At 43.3% G+C, this 16,927-nt stretch overlaps 1 protein-coding gene across 47 annotated transcripts in view; it reads left to right on the top strand.

Moving 5' to 3' along the window:
• Nucleotides 1-16,927, top strand: part of SORBS2 (sorbin and SH3 domain containing 2) — a 205,143-nt gene that overhangs the window by 128,076 nt on the left and 60,140 nt on the right. For 42 of the 47 annotated variants that reach the window (XM_044455070.1, XM_044455068.1, XM_044455067.1 and 39 more), the window contains 4 exons: nt 2,084-2,262; nt 10,249-10,315; nt 12,822-12,866; nt 16,237-16,384. In XM_044455070.1, the coding sequence (XP_044311005.1) occupies nt 2,084-2,262; nt 10,249-10,315; nt 12,822-12,866; nt 16,237-16,384 (439 nt within the window). The remainder of the gene's footprint in view (nt 1-2,083; nt 2,263-10,248; nt 10,316-12,821; nt 12,867-16,236; nt 16,385-16,927) is intronic. The other 5 variants (XM_044455085.1, XM_044455084.1, XM_044455082.1 and 2 more) reach the window with 1 other exon arrangement.

The raw sequence follows: 16,927 nt of genomic DNA, 5'->3' as shown, positions 1-16,927 counted from the left end.
ACCCAACCAGTTTTCTTTAACTTTAAATGAACTGGAAGCAGCTTCTTTCTGGGGCCTTTCAGTGAAGACAACAAGGCAGCTGCTGCCTTCTTTTTTTCACCAAAATGCTCTACAATGACATTAAGTGGCTGGGCCATTGAGAGCACAGTTGTGTGGCCGATGCCACTGCCTTACATGGAGGCAAAATAAAGTTTGGTTCAGTTTGGTTTTGAATGAAGCCTCCATCCCTAGTCCTATAGGGATGCCCATAATGTGCCCAACTTGGAGGATTATGGATATACTATGCAGGGTGGGATGGGGGTGCATTGAGGTGGCTGTCAGCTCTGTGCTCCTCCCTTCCTGCAAAAACAGCCAGACAGATGATATTGACCTTCTGGCTGTGGGGCTTCAGATGGGAGGGATGGAGCCTGGAGCACCATGAGAATGCATCAAATCCTGGTGGATGTCCAGTCTCTTTATTTCCTTGTCCTCAGAATGCTGCCTGTGCCCTTTGTGTGAGGTTACTTTTACCATCTCAAAGAAATGGGCAATGTGGCTCGTTTCGTGCCAGCAGGGTGAGGGGGGGAACAGAGCTCTTTTCCAGCCTCAGAGCTGGGAATGCAAATGATCCTTTGGCCCTCTAGAAGCTGTGTAGGAGGCCATAGGGTTGCCACGCCTTAGATTCTAAACATTATATTGACCTTCCAAATCTTCAAAAGAAGGAAAAGACCTGCACATGGGAATGGAAACTTCCCTCTCTGGGAGGTTATTTCTGTCAGGACCACAGTGGAGGAGGAAAAAGAAAATTAAATCCTCACTGGGGTCCCATTGCTGTTCAACCTCCAGCAGCTGCCATGTACATGCTTTAAAAAACTGCACAGTAAGTTAGCTCATGCTATTGACGTCATACCTGGTTTGTCCCTAAAAATCCAAATGATGCCGGCAGATGGTTTTTGCCATTCTTGGACTGTAGGATCACAGTCTGCTTTTTTTCTTTCCTAAATTTAGTATTATGCATATTTGGAGAGTGGCCCAGATATTTAGCTATTTCGTACACTAACCCCCCTTACCATATATGTTTCTGGCTAAATTATTTATAGACTTGCAAATTTAAACAAACAAGAAAGTGCCAGATATTTGCAATCTTATTTGTTTAGTTATATCTGCCAAAAATTTCCATTAGATATTAAGTATCATAGACTTCATCAGTTATGTGTATTTTGTAGAAAATTGTGTCTTTTAAAACTTCAAAGCCCTGGTTCAGTGTCTCAATCTAATTTGACACATAAAATGTATGTGATATGTATTAGCAGAGGTTAGAAAACAGCATTTGAAATTTCTGTCTGAACTGCTACTGGATATTGCTAGATCTTTGGGGCACAGGCGAGGGACACCCATAGAAATCAAGAAAACTACAGCTAATCAGAGCAGACCAATGTGGGCTAGATAGTGTAACTGGGTAGTGTAATATAGTTTCCCCTAAGCAGAATTATGGGGGTTACAGTCCAGCTCATCTTGGCTCCGGGGTAGGGAATGCTTCTTATGATGGTGGTAACATCCATCCCCCTTGGGGCCATCAATTATGTGTGAGTGATTGTCCATGGCTACAGCTAGACTACTGCTTTGGCTTGGATCCAGGCTTATGGTGCATAGCTGATTGGGGCAAGCTGGGAGTGTAAACTTTTCTTCCTGTCCAAACATGCATGGGGTTGCATCCTAATTATTTTTCCCCCAAGGCGAATAGGAAGATAGGCAGCTGCCTATGTCAAGTCAGGCAGCTTGATCATTTTAGCCCAATATTGCCCATTCTGGATGGCAGCTCCAGAGTCTCAGGTCTTGCTTATGGGCCGCTACCTGATCTTTTCAAGCAGGGATGCTCTGGATCTTCTGCAAAGTCTGTGTTCTGTTGCAGAGCTCTAGTCCCACTGAGCACCCAGTCCCCTCCTCAAGGCAGCTCAGATGTAGTTTTCCAAGGCATTTTGTAAGCATGGATCAGTTTTGCATGTAACTGATTCTGAGACTTCTGAAAGTGCCCAGACAAACATGCAGGCCAAGCGTGGAGATAACCTTGTTACACAGCATTGTGTTAACATTATCTTTGTAGAATCTGCAGAGACATATTCGCAGCATGCTCATTCTGTGGGCGTTGGCAGCAGCAGCACCAGCACAATACCCATCTGCAGAACTTCCGAGGAAGAGAAGAAAGTCACAGTCATTAAAGCGCCACATTATGCAGGCATCGGCCCAGTAGATGAATCAGGAATCCCAACTGCAATTAGAACGGTAGGAAATTCTGAATGTGTGTGCGTGTGTGCATGCACACTTTGGACAATGAATTGATTGTTGGGAATGGCTTTTTTTCCACATTCTTCTAGGCTTATATAATGTGGAATAGAATGTGCATAATCAAGGGACTTGTGAGCATAATGCTGTGAGTGGTGGGGAAAAGGGGAGACTGATGGTGTATAATTGGACAGCCTTGTCTCCCTGCCCCCCCCCCAATTTAAAATATTTAGTGCCATTTTCTTTGTTCTTTCCTTCCTTCACTCCACCTTTCCACAGCTTGTTTCGCTTCCCCCTTTCAAAGTTTGCTGATAGTTTGGTGCATACTTCCAACTTTCATCAAGATGCCCTTGCATGGCTTGCCTTCCTCGTATTCATGGCTTAGCAGAAATAAGATGAATTTACACAGGCAGACAGTGCACACCCCAGTCGGTTGTATATTTGACTGGGAGCTGAGGGAAGCACAGGGCAAAACTAGGCTCTCCTTTGCTGACATGGAAATAAGCACTGAAGAGTGGGAACTCTTTCAGGCTGGTCTTGACAGCTTGCCACTAGTTAGTGCTTGAGTGCTTTCAGGATGCCATACTGAAGTGTTTTGTTTTTAGCTATGCTGGAGCATTCTTTCCACGCTGCTGCCCCGGCAGCTCCTTCTGGCTGGTCCAGGCAGCAGCAGTAGCAGCCGCAGCTGGTATAGGGAGGGAAAGAACAGTTTGCCAGCCTTCTCAGCGGAGGAGCGCCGCAAAAGACTGGGAGCCAGCATGAAAGCAGCAGAATCTTTGCAGGTGAAGTCTAGGGGAGGTGCAAGGCTGCAGCAGCTGTGAGTACGGCTTGCTGCCTGCCAACACCAACCTGCGGGTTGCCGGGAACAGCTTCCATGGGGAACAAAATGTGGGGGGGGGGGTGGACTTGATGGAGGAAACCAGTAGGGAAGATTTCTTACTAAGTATAGCACTTTGAAAAAGACTAAGAATGGAGGTGGGGAGTGCCATGGATTCTTGTTTCCCTTTATTATGATTTTGAACTAGATGAATTGTGTCAACTTTATTTTGCAATGACTAACTCTCCTTGTAACTCTCATCCCATTTAAAACAGACCCCTGACTTTTATCGAGGAAATTACTTGTGTGACTTTTAGAAGAATCATATAAATCACATAGGATGGATATTAGTTATGTAAGAGAATAAATGAAAATCCGCCCCACTGTACTTAATGAGCTTGGCACATGGCCAGCTATATATTTAAACCCCCAGATTAGATTGTCTCTAAGATTTGTTGCAAATTTCCTCCTGTTTCAGATAGATGTTTCTATATAAAAATCCTCTCCAGTTTATACTGCTTCCATTGCACAAATGTTCCTTACAAACTTATACGAGCTGAGACATTCATCGTGCATTCCTATGCATGTTTAATCAGATGAAAGCCCTACTGAATTCAACTGGGCTTAATCATAAGCATATCTAGGATCACAGCCATAGCTGATATTTAGCAAGCTCAAAAGTGCAATCTGCTGCATGTCTACTCAGAGGTAAGCCCCATTGTTTTCAATGGAGTTTCCTTCCAGGAAATTGTATATAGGATTACAACCTAAGGCATACATATGTGATGCTACAGAGGCATGGGATGAGTAAAGTAGGCATGCTTTATTCTTTGAAGCACAGAACTGTATATAAAGTGTTTTTTTTTTTAAATATTTAGCATGTGCAAATGTATTGTAAGATGCATGCAAATATATTCTGCAGTCATTTGGGGATGCAATTGCAGCAGTACCATTCACAGCTTGACCATATGTAAGTTTATTTGTCAGTAATCATGTGGAGTACAATGGGGCTTCCTGTTTTTATAGTTACAGAGTTTAGGGTGGAGTAATATATATGTCGTTAAGGGCTTCTTCTCAGGAGGTATGGTGACTGACATTTCATAAATTCTTAAGTAAGCAGTCATAAGATTGTGGCTGTGGCCCTGACTGAGCACACAGTATTTTGCGATTGTAGACATTTACTTGAGAGTAAGTCCTCCTGAACTTGGGAGGTATTTCTCAGTATATAGGTGAATAGATTTGCAATTCTTGACTGACTTCCAATGGAGTTAGTTCTTCATGGGTAACTTAAGAGCCATTGATAGCAATGGGGACCCTTCCTCCTCCCATTCTTAACCCTGTTTTGCGAGGAGGGATTTAGAAAAGCAAGGTGCGGTGGAAAGGTTTACTCCTCCCTCCAGCATGTGGTGGCCCTTTTCTGAATTGGGACCATGTGCACATACTCTTAAATAAAAAAGAACAATAAGGTTTAGCTGCATGCTACATAATTAACTTAACATGTAGCTTGTCCCTAAGCCTCACTGCTTGCAGAGATTCACTTTATTCTTTGTCTACATTTTATTACTTTAAGGGCAATCAAAGCCTTTAAAATTTAGAATGCCTTTAAAATTAAACAGTCTGATCAGAATAACTCTTTCATTCAAATGCAGATATGCCAAATTAGGCTGCTGCCCCATTGGGGGATGGAGGTTACACACACACACACACACACACTTTGCCCAGTTGCACCTTCCTTCTGAAATTGATGTCCTTGTTAACATTCCTACAGTACATCTGTATAGTTGTGGTTTTTGAAAAGTAGGATCAAAGGCAGACCTCAACTCACAGCCAGAATCAATTTTCGCATTGCTGGAATGGATGCTGTTTCTTCCTTCTTTATCAGCAGTTTTCCCCCATCCAGCCCATGACTGAATCCAATCAAGGGAACAAGACACTAACCTATTCCACAGGTCAATGAAAAAGAAAAAAAACATAGCCAGTGGGTTTTGGCATATTGATGATACTGCTCTCCAAATTGGCTAGTGCGCCTCTGAGAAGCTGCATGTATGTAACTTAACAATTTGAAGATCAAGCCCATTTGTCACTTGAAATAATTATGCCAGTTGCAATCCATTAACTGCTTTCAAGTTGTGCACAAATATTCTGTTTTTGAAATAGCAGGAGCATGAAACCGCACCTCTGTCAAGATGAACGCAAAGAACCTCCTAAGTCTTTCTGTCTGTGTACTTGAAGCACAGCTGGGGATTCCTTGTTAAAATACAATTCTCTCCCAGGCTTATACTCCCTTCCCTTAAGACTGGTAGTTGCTTGTAAGGTTGTTGAGTATCTGTTGAAAAGAGTCTATGATATCACTGATGGAAAGGAGTGCTGTGTCCCCTCCTTTGCCACTTTTTGAAATTTTGCATTGGTGGTTTGGTGGTTGCATTTGTCCCAGCTGAACATTTTTTGGTTGCAGAGCATAGGAACTGTTGTTGTTTTGTATAGCCATACAGCAAGAGTACTCTTCCATTGTGTTTCACGGCTAGTTAGTGAAGCCAAGCATGGCCACCCCCAGAGCTTTCTGCATGGCTTGCTCCTTTCACTCACTGCGGTGGCCTGTTATCCTGCTGTCTCCAAGCAAGTTGTGAGGAGAAGGAAAACAAGGAGTATCAGTCTTTGCTCTTTCTTCCCTCTCCCTCAGGTGTTGGTGCAGGTTTGACCTTGAGAGCTTGGGACGGAGGGGAAGCTATTGGGTGGATTGCTGCAAGCAGAGGTAGTCCTGGAGTCCCAGCCATGACTTTCCCATGGAAGCCATTTTGGAAGCCAGAACACTCTCGATTCCAAATGTGCCCAGTTGCCCAAAGAGGTTGGGAGCCCCTGAGGTTGGGTGATTTAGGGGAGATGAGGGGAACTAAGGACAGCTTGTCTGAGGCTCTCTTCATAAGCTGAAGAGGCTGCTGCCTCAAGAACTGCTTCCATGTGGACAAGCAGATGCACATCAGAGGCAGGTGTGTTTATATTCTGGTAAATGAAATGAGAGCCAGTGTGGTGTAGTGGTTAAGAGCATGGGACTGGGACTCAGACGATCTGGGTTCTAGTCCCCACTCAGCCATGGAGCCAGCTGGGTGACTTTGGGCCTGTCACAGACTCTCAGCCCAACCTACCTCACAACAACACCTTGTTGTTGAGGGGATAAGATGGAGGAGGAGAATGATATAAGCTGCCTTGAGCCCTTTGTGGGAAAAAGGCAGAATATAAATTGGAAAAAAAAATATGGATTGCATCAGAAGCCAGCTTTACCAAAAGCAGAGTGTGGAGGAAGCACAGAGGCTGTTCAGATATTGAAGTTATCCCTGGGGTTCATTCTATCTATTTGGCAGTTAGTCTTAATATTGTGAGCTCACTGCAGTAACAAAATATGAAATTAAAAGTGTTGACTCCTTCATAAAGTAAAGGTCAACTGCAGCAAAGGGAACTTTCAGAAGTATACCAAATATGCTTATTATATACTGTGTCATCTACTCAAAGAGCCTGGAAGGAAGCATTTTTGCAGGATGTAATAAGTCAGCCTGTGTAGGAACTTCATTCATTTTGCAAGGGCTTATATCAATTAAGCTCCTGGTCAGCCTCTGGGAGGAATGGAAACCAAATGTTCAAATGTGAATAATTTCCATAATTTCTTCTTTCCACAAAGCCCTATAAAAGGCTGTTCAGACAGTCTTCCTATAGTATGTTACAGCATCCTCTCCTTTACTCTGCAACCCTATTGATTGTGCCCTTGATAATCCTGCCTTACAGGTTTTGCTAGATAGATTTCACCATCTAGCAAGGACACTTCAGAGGATGCTCATGAGAGCAGTTCTTAGCACCTGCGAGGGAAGAAGCCTGGCACACCAAATGTTGCAACCCTTCTCCCTTCCCTGTCACAACATGCCCTTTTTCCCCTCTGACACCCAGTTGTGACCCGGGTGGAGGCAGCTGCTGTTGTTCACACTGGCTATGAGGGGGCAAGGCAGGCACTCCACCTTTGGAGCCCCAGCTCCAAGATGGTAGGATCTCAGATCTGGGACTTAAAAGGAACCCTATGACCCTCATAGGAACCCTCTCTCGTAGTTTAAAAGCTTTTCTACCCCGTCCACTACTAGTGTCTCAGGACAGCTTACAATAAAAGTGTTCATATCAGTATTGGATATGGGAATATGTAATGAAACCATAATTTCTGTGGTTTCTGAGACTGAAGACACTGATTGTGTACATACAGTTCAAATAAATCTGAAGCATGCTCATTTATAGTCAGGTAACAGATTTCAGAGTTCTTTATGCATAGACTGCAAGAAGTAAACAATTCGCTCCAACTTAATAAAGTCTTGGAACCAGAGCAAATGCAAACACAGAATTTATTTCTGAGGAAATCTTTGTAAATAATGAATGTGAAACACAATAGTTGCATGTAAAAATTAATGGTTGCTATTTGAATAGAAGTTCTGATGTTTTTATCATGAAGAAAGATTAAGAAATGATTACAAAAAAGGAACAGGCACACAAATTCATTACAATTCTGCATGCAACACAATCCAAGATAGTCTTAATCATGTCCCACCAGAGGTTTGTCTTGTTATCCTCAAACCCTGTAACTAAGGGACCTGATTCAGACATAACAGTTTTCCTATGTGAACAGTTTACCAGGTCAGAAAGTGTGAAAAACTACTTAAATTGTCACATTTATTCCTCAGGTATACACATAATTATTTTGATTCTTCTATACTAGGAAAAGTTGTATGTATAGCCTGATAAGTAACACCACTCCCCTGCGACAAGCAATAATTGATGCTTGGATGGGGAAGTACAAAACATGATGACAGACTGTCCTTGTTAACATAAAGGAAACTGGATGTGGCGTTGCTTCTTTCAGGGTAAGCCCAGAACTCAGTGCAGTGTCTAATTCTACCTTCAGTTTTAAGCATTACCTGCATTCCTATTAGTTCCACAGAAGAACTTGTACTTAAGCCAGTCTTCCCCTGCATAGTTTTCAGTGGAACAAAATCAGCTTTTATCCATGTACAGTTAGTTGCTTGCACGACATTCTACTGGATTCCCAGCACTGGGTAATCAGCATTTTAAAAACCCCTACCTTGTATCCAATTATAACTGAATGATGCAGTTCTTCTCAATAGTAAACAGTCAGATGGGCTGTGCCCTCAAAGAGAAGCAAAGTTGCTTGCTGCCAATGAATTTCACTTTCACTCCTAAGACTTATCAAGAAAAGAATCAACCCACATTCCTGTGTCACTGGGGAGGGGGGTGTTTTACTTTTAACCACACAATCTAATATAATTGTTTCATGGTCCACCTTCTGATTATTTGAACAACAAAGAGGCCTTTCATTTATGTGTGAATAACTAAATCTGGTCCATCCAGATTTGTTTGACTTAAGCGGTGTTGGAATACTGTAGCTAGCTTTTCTGTTTTTGAAAAACCGGGTTTTGCCCGTGAAAATTAGAAGCCTGCTTTCACAAAGCTTTGCTTGATTCTGGTTTCGTACAAAGTCTAAGTAGAACATAGGGCAAAGAAGAGAACCTCTATTCAGAATAGTAAATGCCTCTGTTAATTGTATGTTTCCTGATTTATCCTCACTCAATTAGATATATTTCTTGAGCTTCTTAAACAATATTTGCATATTTTACTTTTGGATTGTTATTGCTATCTGATTGTGCAATGCTGGTGTTTAATCTTTTACAACAAAGGAATTTGACCAGCAGTTGAATGGAATGTACTGGAATTGGGCACGATGGTGGATAACATTAACTCCTAATGCAATTACTGGTCTTCGGACGATTGAATCTAATGAAGTGCATTTTTATCTTCCCTGTTTTCATTTAGCCCAGACATAAGATCCTCCTGTAAGACTTTCCTTCCATGTGCTTGCTCTGTGCATGGATGAGGAAGTAGGATGGTGGCTGTTGGCTCTGTCCCACAGTTTTGCCATACCCCAGTGCCTTATTCCTGTCCTTGTCTTCTGCATGTTTTGCAGGATGATCAGAAAGAAACCTTCATGTGTTTAGAATCTCCATACTATTAGAAAGACCAGGAACACAATGTTTATGAACATTTGGCACCCCTTTAAATGTGTGCCACTGAAGGTGCACAGTAGGACCAGATTGCACAGGAGAGTAAATATACGGAGGAGCACCTGAAGAGATCCACTTCAGTGTCATCTCATTTAGCTCTTGTTGAGATGAAGAGAAGGGTCTAATTCTTCAAAATTCTGTGTCAGGTTTGGTGATCACCATCAAGCACATCCTGAATGTTTCAGTGTTCCAGTCAATCACTCAAATTTCAAGAGATTTCCAGTTGTTTGATTAGAATGTGCAGAAGTCCCATATGCCCATGCCCATTTTGGCTTCCTTGTATTTGAGGAGAGTTTGGAAACCTACATTGGTCCACGATGAAGCTGCCCAGAAATTGGTCGGGGGAGGGGGGGAGCTGGGAAAGAGCAAGACAGCACTCCATCTCTCATTTTGTGGCCCATTTTTCCACCAAATTATTTATTTGAAAGAAGTCTGAAGTTTATCCATATAGACTTACAACCCTATGATGTACTTACAGATCCATTATACCCAAATATCCTTAATGTATCAAACTCTGCAAAAAATGATACATATGCAGAACTGAACCATTTATCACCCACTAAACCATGGGTCCTCAAACTATGGCCCATGGGCTGGATCCAACCCGCCATGCCCATTTATCTGGCCCGCCATAGCTCACCACACATGCATGCGCGTGCCTGCGTGGCGAGGCGCCAGCTTGCTCGCAAGATTGTTTTGGACGATCTCCTTGACCTCAAGCCACTCGCTCGCAAGGAGAGCCTTTTCTCTGCGCACACACACCCCCACCTTGCCGTGTGCACACCCGCACGCGCCCCCCTCCCCCCGGCCCATGCCCCCCGCCAGCACCACCCTGGCAGCCCACACACATTGCCGGCACCTTTCAACTGGCCCCCTATTCAAAAAGTTTGAGGACCCCTGCACTAAACCAAACGCAAGCCAGCAGCTTTCTAAAGGGACTGGTTGACAGGCTAAGTAAGCAACCTAGTTACCTCCATTACAGATTCATTCAGCTCATTATGTGACCCATTTAATTTTTATCCCTGTTTCCCTCCTAATTGTTTAAAACTTTGTCATTTTTAGACAGTGGACAGGCCAAAGGATTGGTATAAGACGATGTTCAAGCAAATCCACATGGTTCATAAGCCTGGTATGTATGTCTTTCATTTTATGATATATTTTTGTATACCTCGTGGCCTTAGTCACAAGATTTTATGTATCAATATAGGTATGGGGGTGGGGTAGTAATTTGATTATATAGTACCTAAGTCCAGTAGACGGTTATTGAAGTCGATAAATATATTAAATACAGATGATGCATTTTTCTATGGGAAAAATCAGCAATGTCTCTAACAGGGCTTTCAAAAGACAGAGAAAAGTAAAATGGTTTACTACTTGGTTCACACATAACACCAACTCATGGTTTATTTAACTCATGGTTTGTTTCTGTACCCAGGGTTTGTCTAGCAAATGATTCAATAACCCATGGCTTATTTCCTCAACCCCTGAGCAATTTCTTTCTCTCTTCCTCCACCCTCTTCTTCCCAGTATACCAAATTCCTTTGCAGTGCTGTCATACTGACATGTCATCTGTGTGTGTGTGTGTGTGTGTGTGTGTGTGTTGTGGGGAGAGGTCAACCACTCTTCTCAGCCTTTTTGTAGCCCTGGTGAAACAACCCCTGAACAGTCTACAATTCTGATTTCACACATAATGGCAACCCATGGTTTAAAAAATGCACTTACAAATGAACAGCTAACCATAGGTTCTCTTACTGAGTTATTTATGGTTAATGGCTGAGTTCACACACCACAACAGCCTATAATTCAACAACAAGTTAAATAAATCATGCACTGCTCTCCTCCACCCTTTTTTCATTGGTTAAACAGAGGATGGGCATTGCGCCAGAGAAGAGCTGGTCCCGAAAAGGAGACTGTGACACAGGAGAGCCCTGGAACACCCCACCAATCTCCATAATGCTTGGTTCTGGGGAAAGATCCCTTCAGGGCCAGGCATTTGGGTATGGCCAGCTTTCTGAAGAGCCAATCTAGCTAATTTCTCCTGTTGCTGCAACTCTCAGAAGACTGGAGGGGTGGGGTGGAGGGTCTTAGGGTGTGAACAAGGATGGGCTTTGGGCTTTCTGAAAGCCTGGTTTAGCATTATGTGTGAATCAGGTCAATAAGTGCATGCAGGACACTAACACAAGATTTTGTGTGCAACCCATGGAACTAGCAATTAGCATGGGATTCCTTTTCACTGCCAATATGCCTATACCAATGCAAAATCTACCAAGATCTATTTGAGAACTCCAACTATGGAAAATAAATAATGATCCTGGCTTAGGAAAGTAGTTGATACATGTTCTGCATATCTACAACTGCTCCATAAAATGACCTTATTTGTATTACAGGTAGTAAAAATGAACCTTAGTATAGAGTGGAGACAGTGTGAGTAGACCTTAGACACCCAGTCAGCTTCCAAGTTGAATAAAGTCTGGAGTTGATTTAAAGATTTGGACATTTAATTGGCTAATTGATTAATTAAACCACATCAAAATGTGCTTGAATAAACCTATTTCTGATGCAGCAGGTACATTTTTCTTGTTTGTAGATTAGGCACACTCACACTTTGCAGAGACACCATCTTAGAAGAAGCATTCCTTGTGTGTGACAGAGAAAAGGAGCACATCCTAAGGTGGTGCCTGCCATGTATAGTTGTCTGTAAATTCATGTATTAAAATAATATGGGGGGCGGGGGGGAATCTGCTGCTTAGTTAACCAGTAGTTCTTTTAAGTTGATTGAAGTATTGACTTGACAACTGGCTCTGTTTCTGTACCATGATAGCATCAGCAAAAAGGAACGTGTAACCTTCATCGTTTGCATCTTTAAAAAATAAGAGACATGGGGACATTTTTCAAAATTACACTAGTATCTTATTAATTTTATTAGGGAAAATCTGAGTGGGAGGATGCATGGTTTGCCTTTTCAAAGCCGTGTCTTCGTTATTAGTTATGGGATTTCAGGTAGCAGAGCTACTGAAAGTCTCCAAACCTCTGCAGAATAGAAGACTGGCTGTTTGAGCAGGCAGTACCGCTGGAATGGATGGCCAAAGGAAAATATTTTTAAACATGTTTTAGTTTTGATGGACAAAGTATAGTGCATGTACTGAAATCCATGTGATTGAAAACTGCAAAAGTTAGAAATGCTACACTTTGGCCAAACCATGCCTACTGTTGATACAGATGCCATTCTGTCCTTATATCTAACAGCCGATTAATAGTGGCCTGCAGTATGATATTAGATCTTAAAGAAAAACCAAACCCAACTAAATAGCTCTACCCAGACACTGCTTACTGTGTGTGTTGCTGTGGGAAAACCCACAGGGGAATGTCAAGTGGCCAATGGAAACTTCCAAAGGGGAGAAAGTTAGTGATATAACACACACACACCCGTGATATGGCTAGTATATGCTGCCTAGGATGGGATGACTCAAAAATAAGCTTGCATTCTGTGGGACAGGTTCTGAAGTGAAACGTTTCCTTGTGGGGAGACAGTGGGATGCCTACTAAAGTTTGTTTGCATTTGCAAAAGGAAATTGTCTTGCTGTGATAAACTGACAGGTATTCCACTCCTGTAACATTTCTCTTTCTTTTTGCAGATGATGACATAGACATGTATAATACTTCATATGCCTATAATACTGGTAGGAATTATTCCTTTTCTTGTTAGCATCAGCAAGTAATAATGGTACCCCAACCTGTTGGCCTGACCTTATTGTACCTGAGTTGTTGTTTTTGTTCTATCTCTGGATGTGGTTATTGTTTCATTATTTGCTTGGCATCAAAATGATTCACTTTGTTATTTGTTTGGGATTTTTTTAAAAATCCAGACTATATGGGGAATGTCATCTTTGGTTTTTTCCTTCCTCGGGCAGCTCCTGACCCAGGGCAGGAGGTGCTTTGATTCTAAGTTAAGGGTAACATCACCTTCTGTGGCACATAATGAAAGTATAATCTGCAGTACATGCTGGGGATAATAAAGGTAGCAACTGAGTAAATACTGCATTGTATTAGATATAGATAAATCATGGGCACATCCAGGCAATATCATGCATTTTTACATCCAGTGAGAGAGAGAGTTAACATTAAAATTGTGGCTCAGTTGTGCTTAATTTTCACTGGTCTGTGCAAATTGCTGTTAGGCAAAACATGAATCCAGAATGCAAGCATGAATATATCAGAAGCACCATACATGCCTATTAAATTTGTCAGCACATTGCTTTTGCAATTAAACAGAAGTTTAATTGGACTTCAATTGACAGCACAGCAATAGAAGATTGCAAATGACTTTCTAAATGTACACCAAGCCAAGGAGGTTGAAAGTAATATTAAATATACTTGTCAGCAATGAAAACTTTTAAAAAGGTGTTATCTGTATATGCAAAACTTTAAACGCAAACAAATTCCACTGCTTGCTTTGCACTACAGATAATGGAGTTGCCCTGAAATTTTCCAGATACCATGCTTACGGATGGACTTCACTTCGTTTGATGGGCCACACGGGGTGTGATCACAGGGTGCTCCCGATTCACCAAGGGAGATCTGAATGTGGAAACAGATTTTGCACACAAGGCTCAGCCTCCTTGACCTGTTGCACTAGAGTGATGCCAGGGCTCAAAACCCCGTCCCCACTGAGAGGGCTGCTTGTGGATCACCAAAATAAGGAGGGGCAATATGCATCACTGAAAGTCAGGATGAAAAAGGATATTTTTCTGCATAACCTGTGCATATGCTGATGTGTGTGTATGGATGCAAGTTTAGAAGCGGGTCTTATAGTTTGAAAGGAAGTATTGTATATCACACCAAAATGGGGAAGACTAGCTGCATGATTGATAGGCCTTGCTCAGCCTGCCGTTCCTTCTCATGGCACTTTGTTTAAGCCAGGCTTGGCCTTCAGACAGAGGATGCCTTCAGAGTAAACAGTCCCCTGCAAACAGAGGGCTCTCTATAAAAAGAGAGACAGGGGGATGGATGGACACATGGCTACCCGGAATTCCAGCATGCACACCTATTGCTGCAAACTGCCCAGAGAGCTTCAGCGAGCAGGCTGTAGAGACATGACAGAAGTAAATGTCAGAGTCCCTGTCCTTCACGATTCATGCTGCCCAGTGAATGATTGGCATCGCCAGCTCTGACTCCACTCAGGGCTGCTGCAAGCTTTTCTGCCACCCAAGGCATGAGACCATACAGGTGCCTTCACCAGCACCGCCTCCTGCTCCATCTCCCAGCCCTCTGCCCCACCTCCCCCCATGCATCTCCCTCCCACCTGCATGCACGCCTCCATGTCCTCCCTTATCTTCCCATTCTTGCTGCTCTCTGAAGAGGCACATCAGTAATCAAAAAGAGACGGCATGGCTCTTCACAGGGCTGGGGAGGCCAAAGGTTCTTCTAACTGTGGGCATGGGCATTGCCTGTTGCACTGTGGCACAGGGGAACAGATGTTGGGTGGCTGCTCCAGAGAGCCCTGTTGGCCACTTTTGTGCTGTGGCATGAGAGGGTCACCAGTTCCCTTCTCCCACTACAGGAAGCACCATGGCAGGTGCCCTCTGCACAGCACCTGCTGGAGGACCTGTAGGCCCTTCCGGTGGGAGCAGAATGTGAGGGGAACTCAGTTCAATATTCCTCCTGTTCTGCTGCCTGAAATGAGGGTCTCACCCTGCTTCATGGGAGAGCCAGCCCTGATCACACTGATAACTGCTAGGAAGAGGCTCATCCTCTGCACCAAATGAATGGTCACCATTGTTCAAGGAAGAAGCAAGGAGATACAGCAGAGGTCACAACAGTCCTACTAGTGTAGGAGATGAGCTCTGAGTCAAGTCCCATAAGTTGTAAGTATGCTTTGCTGAAATCAGTGGAGCATATTTCAAGTAAATGAGTTTAGGGACTGGGTTGTCAGTCTCATAGCATGTTCTTCTTTCTCGGCCATATGCCCACAAGTAATCCCTAAGTACTTGGATTGGATCCAAAGTGGTGATGTGAGTGGAAAGTCCTTTAATTTATACATGGGAGGTAGAGGCAGGTTTCGGAAATTCCTTTTTCATTCTGCTGCTAGTGCCATGTTGAATTGTTATAGATCAGAAGTTGATTATGAGTCAACAGCATGATGGAGCTGCAGAAAAGGCAAATGCTACTTATTGGCTGAATAATGGAAGTGTCACTTCCAGACCATGTAAAGTATTAATTCCCCTCTACTTAGCACTGGTTAAGCCTCATCTGGAGTACTGCATCCAGTTCTGGGGCACCGCACCTCGCAAGATACAGACAAACTGGAAAAGGTTCATAGGAGGGCAACAGAAATGATCAGGGGACTGGAAATAAGCCCGATGTGGAGAGATTGAAAGAACTGGGCATGTTTTGCCTGGAGAAGAGAAGACTTGGATTGCACTTCTCAAATACTTGAAAGGCTGTCACACAGAGGAGGGTCAAGTTCTCTTCTCACTCATCCCAGAGGGCAGGATCTAAAACAATGAGCTTAATTTACAGGAAGCCAGATTCCAGTTGAACATCAGGAAGAACTTCCTGACTGTTAGAGAAGTATGGCAGTGGGGCCAGTGACCTAGGGAGCTTGCGGGCTCTCTCTTACTGGAGGCGTTCAAGAGGCAGTTGGACAGCCCTCTATCTAGGTTGCTTTAACTGGAGTCCTGTATTGAGCAGGGGGTTGGACTCAATGACCTTGTATGCCCCTTCCAACTCTACTGTTCTGTGATTTTATTCTGTGCAGAAAGGATCTTCCAACCCCAAAAAGCAGGTTTGCGGGGGGAGGGGCTGGAAAATTCAGTGAAAGGCGGGAGAGTCCAATTGAGCTAACAGAGCTTCATTCCATTCATGGAGCAGAAGGTAGGATCCTAGTCAAGCAGAAGTACCTTCAATTCAAACTGCAAATTTGCTTTACCCTTTCTTTGAATGGACAATAACTATTTTACATCTGTTAATATTAATAGTTGTATTTTGGAATCTTTGCCTGGGGGAGTTGTCTTTAATTAGTTTACATCAGACCGTCTTTTTCTTTTCAAGCATACCCTGCTGCAAAGACACAGACATACAGACCACTGACAAAAAGTACATCTGACAATGGCATGGAGGCCTTCAAGATCTCATCCCCTGTACCTCCCCCACCTCCAGTACCACCAGTTCGTCCACGGCAGAGATCTACTCAAGAAAAGTAAGCCCTGCAGTTGTTTTTAGCAGTAAATCTATGACAAGCAACTTCTGAGCTACTGAGAGAGAGAGTCTTTCAGAGTTTTGGTGTGAATGAAAAAAATACTATAAAGCCGTTTTGTATTGCCAATGGATTTTCACACAGTGCACCTTGCTTCAATGTAAATGCCTTTGCAAACGGAAGGTGCAAACCCAGACAGGTATTAACAGGAAAAAGCCCAAAAACTGCCACATTCCCTGGCCGGCCATGCTGGCAGCTCCTTGTCTCCTTCCACCTCACGTGGGTTCCAAAGGCCATCTTCAAAGCTGGCACAGTGGGAGTGTCCTAGGGACAAGACGAGGAGGAGGGCCAGCACTGCCGTCCTCTTGAAGAATACTGGTCTTGTCTCAGCCTCTCCGTCTCATGACGGGGGAGAAAAATATGCAGCTGGAGCCCTCTGCCATCTAAACGCTTTGAAGGGTGACTGGAATCCACCTTTGATTGGATTGATTTGATTCCTCTGAATCTGGAGGATAACAGGCAGCACATTGGATGGCACCCTAAGAG

Source organism: Varanus komodoensis, unplaced genomic scaffold (genome assembly GCF_004798865.1).
Source record: "Varanus komodoensis strain SLA01 unplaced genomic scaffold, ASM479886v1 scaffold8, whole genome shotgun sequence".
NCBI lineage: Eukaryota > Metazoa > Chordata > Lepidosauria > Squamata > Varanidae > Varanus > Varanus komodoensis.
Note: the sequence above shows the minus strand (reverse complement) of the source record. Positions and strands in the feature narration are given on the sequence as shown.